Source organism: Seriola aureovittata, chromosome 8, assembly GCF_021018895.1.
Source record: "Seriola aureovittata isolate HTS-2021-v1 ecotype China chromosome 8, ASM2101889v1, whole genome shotgun sequence".
Classification (NCBI taxonomy): domain Eukaryota; kingdom Metazoa; phylum Chordata; class Actinopteri; order Carangiformes; family Carangidae; genus Seriola; species Seriola aureovittata.
In genome coordinates, this window is record NC_079371.1 from 13,201,401 (window position 1) to 13,211,208 (window position 9,808).

The 9,808-nt window shown below is 39.2% G+C and overlaps 2 protein-coding genes across 2 annotated transcripts; both read right to left on the minus strand.

Moving 5' to 3' along the window:
• Positions 1-563: 563 nt before the first annotated feature.
• Positions 564-4,193, minus strand: tstd1 (thiosulfate sulfurtransferase like domain containing 1). The gene is made up of 4 exons (XM_056383635.1): positions 4,120-4,193; positions 1,942-2,070; positions 1,468-1,630; positions 564-1,300 (listed from the first exon to the last, which is right to left on the minus strand). Exons 1-4 carry the CDS (start codon positions 4,130-4,132, stop codon positions 1,246-1,248), a joined length of 360 nt encoding a protein of 119 aa, XP_056239610.1. The 5' UTR covers positions 4,133-4,193; the 3' UTR covers positions 564-1,245.
• A 669-nt stretch (positions 4,194-4,862) lies between these two features.
• si:ch1073-303k11.2 (leucine-rich repeat neuronal protein 4) lies at positions 4,863-6,989 on the minus strand. The gene is made up of 2 exons (XM_056383633.1): positions 6,775-6,989; positions 4,863-6,042 (listed from the first exon to the last, which is right to left on the minus strand). The coding sequence occupies exon 2, from the start codon at positions 6,038-6,040 to the stop codon at positions 5,249-5,251; it is 792 nt and encodes a 263-aa protein (XP_056239608.1). The 5' UTR covers positions 6,041-6,042; positions 6,775-6,989; the 3' UTR covers positions 4,863-5,248.
• Positions 6,990-9,808: the final 2,819 nt, after the last annotated feature.

Here is a 9,808-nt window from a genome sequence, read left to right on the forward strand (position 1 = left end):
TAGTTGGCAATTCATTTTCTGTCAGTAAACTAATAATTTCAGCTCCACTACAAGTTTCATTTATAACAAAGTATCATATTTTATAAGCTCTTAATATGTTTTGTATGCAAAAATCTTCATTTGTAAAGTAACTTAAGCTGCCATATAAATACAGTGCTGTCAAAAAGTACTATATTTCCCTCTGAAATGTAGGAGTACAAGTATAAAGTCGTATGACAAGAAAATACTGACGTAAACTACAAGTACCTCAAAACTGCACTTAAGTACAATACTTGAGTAAATATACTTAGTTACATTGCAGCGCTGGGTAAGAAGTTTAAATCGGTAGTCTATAAATTAGGAGGAAATGACCATGACTTGATAATTGTAATAAAGTAGGGTTTTGTAAATACTGAAGTCATGAGTCTGCAAAAAAAAAAAAAAAAAAAAAAGCAAACAGCCAAACTCAGTAAATGTAAAGGGCTTCAAGATTGTACGATGCAATTGCTGTTTTACCTTGCAGGGAGTGCTTTTCCTAGTTTTGCATGTCTAGATGTTGAGCTCTCATAAATGATCCACACAAATACATGTAAATAACATAATTTTATTTATATTCATTCATACATGGTGCACTCTATGAAAACAAAACAGTATCAAAAGATAAAAAAAATAAGACACCGAAATGTTTCTCTAGTTTGTGTGTCGAGGTTTCACAATTGCCATTTTGTATAAATATACAGATTGATGAGAAATTAAAGGAAAAACCTGAATAAATGAGTGCAATCATAACAAATGCAGATGCCTCCATACAGGGAACGAGGGCTCACTGAAAAGTTTAAGGTGTATAAAAATGAGTTATATGTTAGCTTTGTTTCCAGTATGTAAATATTTGGATTTGAAATGTTCACAGCTCATATTACGGAGGAGCTTGTGGAGACAGTAGTATTTCTATGTGTCCCTAGTGAACACTTTGAACACAGTTGGACTGAAAGCTTTGATGCTTCAACGAAACTTTGTCCACCCCGTCACTAATGGTCTTCACAGTCTCCATATTTCAACCCAGCGGAAAACATATGAGAGACCACCAAACCACCACATGAGAGAATATCATTTGGTCGAATGTTGTTCATCCCTCCAGTAGAGTTGGAGAATATATGACAAGGAAGCAATGAAGCTGTTTTGGAGGCTCAAGGTGGAGCAACACCTTACTGGATTTATCCATTGTTTTGTCACCCATCTGTACACGAGGCTTTCCTTCCACACAAATCACTTCCCCTCTTTCTCAGACCACTCCTTGTATCCTCCAGTATAATTGCATGCACTGAAACACAAGACAGAGGAACACAATAGAAGAGTTGTCATCATTACATAATTACTTATTACATAATAGTTAGGGCTATTAATGTAAAACACTGCCTGTTTAAAAGCAAGATGGGCTGTATGTGTGTGTGTGTGGGTATTATGAATAGTAAACAATAATTTATTTACTTTGCGTATCCAAGCTCATGGGCCTTGCCTGTGGCCACTCCCCCTCGCCTTCCCATCTGGCAGTGAAACACCAGCTCTGGGGCGTCCAACGCTGGCTTCGTTACTCCGTACGCAGCCTTGAATTCTTCAGGCCCCTTTGCAAAAGCATCTTCTACTTTATCAACTGAATGAATAATGGGAGGAAAGGAAGAAGCATTTTGAGATTGAACAGATGATGGACATATAGCATTAACATCTATCAGCATTAACAAATATACAGAACCAGACTACAGTAGACTGATGCTTTTTCAACACAGCACACTTTGGCATATTAAGTATACACAACAACACATGCGGAATAACTTTGGGCTGGGTTTGTATGGGAGTGGAAACAATGGGGGAAAAAAAGGGAAATTTCATGCTCAGGATGAGACAATGGTTAACACTGTATGCCTTTTAACCTTGGAGATTTAATGAATTTAAAAAGACGCTCACCTGGGATGTGAATAGATCCTGGAATATGTCCTTTATCCACTTCCTCTTTACTGCGTACATCAACCAGGAGGAGATTCTGGCTCTTCCCCAGAAGCGCTTTCAGTTCCTCATAAGAGATCTCCTTGGTAACTGGCAATGACAGACGAAGGACATCAAAGGCTTTGTAAAGTCTGAAGGTCATTCTTGAAAACTTCTATAAGATTGCAGAATTCACTTTAAATAAGCCTGACTCAAGATTTTACTACGCACTTAAAAAAAAAAAAAAAAGTTAGTAGTAAAAACTTTTTTTAATACGATAATTAAGAATGTACCCAACAGTAAGGGCACTGGGTCTCACCCATGATGTGACTGATACACATTTAATACCCTTTGTTTGTCAATGTTATTATAAAATGCAGTATTTCCAGTTAAATCCATTTTCAGTCACAAAGGGCTACTGTGCTAACAGTTAAGAAAAGTGCTACATAAATAAAATGTGTTTATTATGATTATTATTATTATGATTATTATTACTGACTGTGTTTTTAGTGGCACAGCAATAATAATGAATAAAATGAGATACACACTGAGGTGCAGAGAGTTTGAATTACAGTTGCATGTATTTGCTTTTCTTTGAATGCTTATGGGGCTTTACTTTTCATTTTAACTTAACTTAAAAAACAGGAAAAAAATTAAACAGTAATTGTGGCATGTGGAAAAGTTTGAGCACCCCACTATGTCAGTATTTATTAACTCCCCCTTTGACGGATAGCACAGCTTGTCAACACTTTTTGTAGCAGCTGAGAGTCTTTCTATTCTTGAATCAGGAATTTTCCCCCTCTCTTCCTGCAGATCACTTCACACTCAAAGATGTTTTTACACTGTTCTGCACACGCAGCATGTTTGCAATCTACCCACAGATTTTCAGTGACGTTCAGGTCAGAGGACCGTGAGGGCCGTTCACAGTAGTTCACAGTGGATTTTAATGTCTGCTTTGGATCATTGTCCTGTTTTTAAAATCAGCCTCTTTGCAGTGTCAGTTTCCTGACCGACCGCAGGACATTTGCATCCAGAAATTGCTGCTATTTAGTGGAATCCATTCTTCACTCTGTCGGTGCAATGTTTCCTGTGGCACTGGCTGCCACACAACTCCAAAGAATAATCTTTCCATCCCCATGCAAAGTTGTCAAAAATACTAAGTACTTAGTAATTTGAACAAACTTTTGATGCATGCCACAATTAAGTGATCATTCTTTTTTTAAGTTCATGAAATAAAAAGTGACACTTGATTAACATTTGTAGAAAGGCAAATTTTTTCTAATCTATTTGCTCCTGGGGTTGAATTTACTTCTTTTCTCAAAAATCAACAAAATATGGAGTTAGCCTGGGGGTGCCCAAACTTTTGCATATACCTCCAGGTATCTCAATCACTATCTGGAGAGCAAATCAGACTGAATGCCCATTTGGTTTCACTTTCATCATTCACTCATATTTGACTGTATTTGAATCACTGATAAAAATCATAGACATAGGTGATAACTGAAGAGGTCTGGAACCAGGACACGATACAAGATGGTGATCACGATAAGAAAAAAAAAATCATCATCATCTCCACTATCAGGTTGCATTCATCCCCTGAAGACGGCTCCCTCATATTGGCGCTAGTGCTTTTTCTTATCAGTGTACCTGTGTGTGTGTGTGTGTGTGTGTGTGTGTGTGTGTGTCAAAATATTAGGAGTAAAACTACAATGCCCTCATTGCCTTTGATGCCCTAATTGCCTTTGGTATGCTTATCAGATTTATCAGCTTCATTTAAGGGTCAAATACTGGAAATGGTTTATTGTTGCTTGGGTAACCAGACTGCATTCCCACAAGACTTTAATGGCTGCTGAGTCATTCTGAATCAGTCATGTTCTTACAACCTGATATTGTTTCCTCTCTCATTATTTATCAAATCGCTGCCTAGATAGTTGCAAAAGACCCACAATTGTTAACACGATCTGACAATGAAAATACCATTAATGCCACTTAAGATACGATTGTTTATTCATTAACTGAACAAGTGTTAGATAACTACTTAACTCAACGCAGGTTTCTAAACCAAAATTACGGATCTTTAAAGTTGTTCAGCCAATTCAGATAAACTAGTTTTAGTTAAATTATGTCTATCTCAGTGAGTCAGGTGAAAGAAGGACTCACCTATGCTCGCCATCCTGCGTCTGTAAAGCTGTGGACATGAACGGTACCTTCTTCCTCATATTGTTTGACGGCAAATCATTGGCTTAGACACCGGGGAAAGGCGGGACTTAGCTTGAATGACTCCAGATGTTAGCCAATTAGATTAACTTCTTGCGGTATTGTTTCAAGACTTTCAAAATAAAAGTTAAGAACTTGGTGTTAAATAAACAGTTGTGGAAGTTATATTTAGGTGCGTCGCTTAACTAAAAGTAACAATAGCAAAACGTTCAAGAAGTCTTGCATACAAAATCGTGAGCAAAAGTATAACAGTAGCACTTGAAAGTATTAGAAGTAAAACTACTCCCTATAAAAAAATGGCACATGCCTCCAAAACTAATGCCGTCAATTGTTTTTAATTATCACTTAACGTCATACAAAGTGAAGTAAACAGAGAAAAACTAAATCAAATCCATATTTGTTTTTTTCTACACTTTGCCTTCAAAACAGGTCCAGCTCTCCAAGTTAATTGGCAGTTGGTTGTCTGGGCTGTCTCAGTGTCTTCTGTTTCAGAGAACACAGTCCAGAGTAAACAGCATACCATCTGATGCCAAGGCTCATTTAAGCTGTTGTGGTTCTCACTGTGGCCCAACAACTCAGCTTACATTATCATGGTTTTTCCTTTCCTTTGTCACCCATCTGTATGTTATAAAATCTAGGCCTATTCAAAACCTTTTGAATGAAAACAAAAAATTCAACCACAAGAGTCTATACACAGTTTTTTTTTTATTAAAATAAATGTTAGTTTATTACAAAACTTTCAGTCAGTAACTATTCTCAAAACATTATTTACAATTTAATTCACTACAATAAACCTACCGAGGTTAATTTGCCAGCAAATAAACCTGTAGTTTTAACCCAAATATAACACAATTAACTATTTGTTAGTGGTTTTCCATGAACACTGCTGCACTCTCCCAATCTGATCACATATCGATTCCTGAAACAGGAATGTAAACAACTTTGATTCTCTAATGAATCACAAGACCATCCCAGAATTGTTTGACTTTCGTTCGTGATCACACCGCTGTGCCCCCCTCCATCTCAAGGGGCCTGTAACTGGGTTGGATCATCCATGTTGCACTAGTCTGTATTACAGAGTTCCCTCTGTACTGTAAGAAGGGTTCCCTAGTCCATCAGTGGAGTCTTCCTTTCCCTTTTGACATACTTTATGTTTCCATAGGATCACAGATGTTATGATGATGATCAGCAGGAGGGCGACTCCTCCACCTATGACCCAGGCAAACAGGTTATGATCAGAAGATTCAGGAGGGTCATACCGCTTACACGCGGACTCTGAGCGGGTGCTGTGTCCTGCACTGTTCACCGCTTCCACACACACCTTGGTCCCACTTTCCAAAGATCCCACCAAACCTCGCCGCCGAGCACCTCCAAACTCCAAGGCATTACCGTGGCTTCCCTCAAACACCACTCTGTACCCAGTCACCACAGAGGATGGAGCACACCACTGCACCTCTACCATCCCCCTGTTATCCCCTTTAGTGATTGGCAGCAGTGCTTGAATGCGTGGTGAATGAGGAGGCTCATCAGCCCCACTGATACCAGGACAGAGGCACCCAGTCTGCTTTAAAAGCTTGGCGCAGGGCTCCTGATTCTCCAGGCAGGGGTTGTGCTGGCAGAGTTTGGGTTCCTGGTGGAGCTGGGGAATATTCACAGAGGACAGCACTTCAGGAGGAGAGCTGTGGTTGTCAAAATAGTCATCTTTATAGTCATCATCTGAGCCCAAGTCAGTCATAATTAGGATTCGTGGAAGAGTGACAGGACGGGAAGTAGAGGCAGCATGAATGAGGAGGTTGTAGTGGAGGAGTGATGATGCATTCAGAAAAAGAAGAAGTGCAGCCAGGTTCTTGCCCAGTGACGCCATCTCTACGGAGTAACAAATAACTATTACTTACAAAAATATTGGTCATTTAAAAACTAATACAGCGATAAACAAATCATTAACACTGTTAACAGAAGTTCCAAACAAATACGTATAAGGCAAGAAGTATCTGAAGTGGTCCGAAAGATAAGAGATAGAGTATATGAAGTTTCAAGATTTCCCCCCTTTTGTTATTTGGATATGTCAAAGAGGAGAAAAACAAACAAAAATGTTGAGAGTCAAAATAGAAGAAAGCTATTTCGCCAGATTGAAATCCCTAGGATGCTATTTCCCCATAGTTTACGGCTAGGAAATGTCTTTGCTTATAATAAAACATTTTCAATGTTTTGGTTTCCATCCATAAACAGCTTCAGATAAATAAATGCTGAGTGCTGGAAGAAAAAAATACAACTATTGTGGGTGACCCAATCAGCACGTCCATCATTTTCTCCTGGCAGCAAGCCCGTTGAGTTCTGTGGGAACCCAGGGCTGAATCAGAAAAGTAGAAAGATTTCAGTTTACTCTCTGGTTGATTTTAAAATAACTCGAATCAGTGAGAATATTTTTTCTCATGCCTTGAAATGCTGAAACGGATAACTGATTCTCTAAGAATAAACATGTAACCACTCCTGTGGTTTCAGTCTGGTCAGCACACACAACACACATATTACCGTAGAGATAAAGTGAATGGAAACTAAAGTAAAGCAAAGAAAAGTGCTCAAAATGTTTTACTGTACCTGTTGGATGTTGATGGATATTTCAAGTCTTTTTCTCGTGTTCCCAGTCTCTCTGCTCACACCGTGTGCTTACTTACTCTTCAGATTTCACTGTCTTAAGTTGTTTCCCTCAGTCTCTCTCCTCCTCCTCCTCAACACCCCCTCATTTTCTCCGCTCAGTGCTTCTCCCTCCCCTCTTCACTCTTTCATACTCTGTCTTTTTTCCCTTCTCGCCTCCTCCTCTGTCTCAACAGGGTTTCCAACCAGCCATCGCTGCGCCTTTATAGTTCTCTTTTTGCGGAATTCTTGCGAATATTGTGTCAAGAAACTTTGTGTGTGTGTGTGTGTGTGTGTGTGTGTGTGTGTGTGTGTGTGTGTGTGTGTCACCCCATGCCTGTGTGCTTCTCGGCATATTAATTTGCTGAGCAGCAGCAGGAGGCAGGCTTGTGCTTGTTGCAGTATGTGTGTGTGTAATCTCTAGGTATAGCTGTCTGTTTTGGATAACTTTTTTAAGAGATAAACACCCCACATACTCTGCAGGTGTTCTTGCGAAATGAACAGGGTCACAAGGTCACTTCAGTGTGTGTTTATGTGTCCCTTTGAGAGTGGGGGATGAAGAATGCATGCATGTGTGTTTATCATAGACCCCCTCCACCTCTTGCAGCCACCATTGTGAAGAGCTGGAGGGGGACGATAAAAGCTTTCTTTTTTCTCGTCCTTTTATGGGGTGAAGCTGGCAAAGTGGGCGAGTTCTTTCTTATTCCAAGTGCCTGCGTTGAACAGATGAGAGTCAAAGTACCAGGGCTGGAGCCTCCTTGTTTTCCAGTTACAGAACCCAAAGGATTAGAGAAACAAAATCCCAGGGACTTTTTCTTTTTTTTCTTAGAATAAATGCCATTCTTTAAATTTCAGTTGAGCTGACATAGAATCTGTTTATTGTTGAGTACATGTACATGAGAAAAACCAGCAACATAAAGCAAAGTGAGGTTGTGAGAAGTTGCACTTGCATATATAAATCAACTTCATATAAAGGCAAATAATGTAATAATATGTTCACAAGATAAGGGCTGAGTGGAAAGAAACAATAAATTATTGAGAGAAGAATAAACACTGAAGGGAGACTTAAATGTATCGCCATTTAAACAGTACAGCAGGAAATACAGAGCAGATTTATGTACTGTTTTATTTGGATTTTATGTACTTACAGTAATTGGGAGAAAATGCAGTGTGCAGATTTATAGATTGTGTGTCCAGTACATGCATGGTTGTACAGATGTACAGATTAAGACTGAACGTGACTGAATCCAAAATGAGAAAAAGTGTCACACACAAAAACTGAGTTCTAGACCCACTTAATTTTAGTGGATAGCTGAGGGGTAGCCTATGCAGCTTTACACATGTAATATGCATCTCAAAACACATTGTTTGCCTATTTACAACTTTGCAAACATGCTGAAATAAAATGACAGCTCTAAAGCTGAATTTTGCTTTCTGGTAAACGTGTCACAATTTAGATTCCCTCCCATGCCTAAATCTGTAACATATGTGCCTGCTTAAAGGGAACATCAGGGAGATATTTGAGAAGAAGAGACAAGCTCTTTGCAACAACTTCTTTGTTAAATTTGTTGCTCACTGCCTCTGAGGGAGAAGCTGAAGTTCTCTGACATTTACCATGTGGCAATGCTCAGAAAAAGGTGGTGCCTTGGGTGAGAAACATCAGTCACGACGCTGAAGTTCTTGACTCATGTCATGTCATACACATGGAGGGCATGTTACATCCAAACGATCTTTTCCTCGGGGCTACATGACACACAGAGCCGTGATCTACTACGCTGGGTGGGCTGCTTTGAGCCAGACATCGAGAATATGAACTAAAGTGGAGTAGTACAATTACTCCTCTTGCGGCAGATTGGTCTATTTAACTGATCATATGTCTACATGAAACTGAAGGGAGCACAGATGTTAGAGCAAGTTGGCCCCTGATCATTACATTTCCCAGGAATTTTTTAAATTGTTCGTCGTGGGACTATGTGTCACTGTTGGTTGGTCAATCCACCCCTTTGGACCTCTTTACAGACCAAAGTATCCAGACCACAGAATTTGGCACAGACATTCATGGTCCCCAGATGATAAAGCAAGTCACTGACTTTTCTTATAGTGCCACCATGAGGTGGCCATCATGTTACAATTAAAACTGAAAACAATCAACAAAATCAACACAAGAGTTAAAACCGGACATAATTGTTTTTATAATCCAGCACAGGGATATATGCATGTGAAATTTACCTACATGCACTGCTGTCTTGTGTTGTGTGAAGTGGAGCAGTAAGTGTTGCCCAGAGAAAGTAAAATCTAATGACTGTTATTTGTGTAGTTCTGACAAGTTAAGGCATCAGAATGGGAAAATGCAGTACAGTTGTGCGGCCAAGGGGGAAGAGTGACATGGATTTTATAAGCTCTGTTAGTCTTGCTATTGGCTAAGTGAGTTCCTTTGTGTTGAGGGACCAGGCTGGAAGACAATAGCACAATGCTAAAAGAATGACTGAATAATCATTTTGGTGATCCACTGATTTTTTTTCCCTCTAGAATAATATCTCAACAACTACTGGAAAATTTGACACAGACATTCATCCATGATATCAAGTCAAAACTTCAACTTGTCCAAAACTTTGGTTTATGACACCCGCAAAATATGATAAATAAGATGGAGAATGTAGTGAACATTATACCTGCTAAACATCAGCAGATTAACATTGTCACTGTGAGCATGTTAGCATTTAGCTCAAAGCACTGTTGTGTATAGCCTCATAGAGCCACTGGCATGACTGCAGACTTGTTTACTTTGGGTTGGTGGGCAATAAAAAGCCTGATAATAGTATGTATATATTAAAACCATGTATTTATAATGTAACACATTCCAGCAGAAGATTCAGAAATGTGTATATTCTGTAGCCAAGGCTATAAATGGGTGACAGAGAGGGGATTTTTTCATGACGTCTACCCTCATCCCTACTGTTTTTTCAGCTTTAAGCTTTGGGTTGTTTTGGCTGCATGA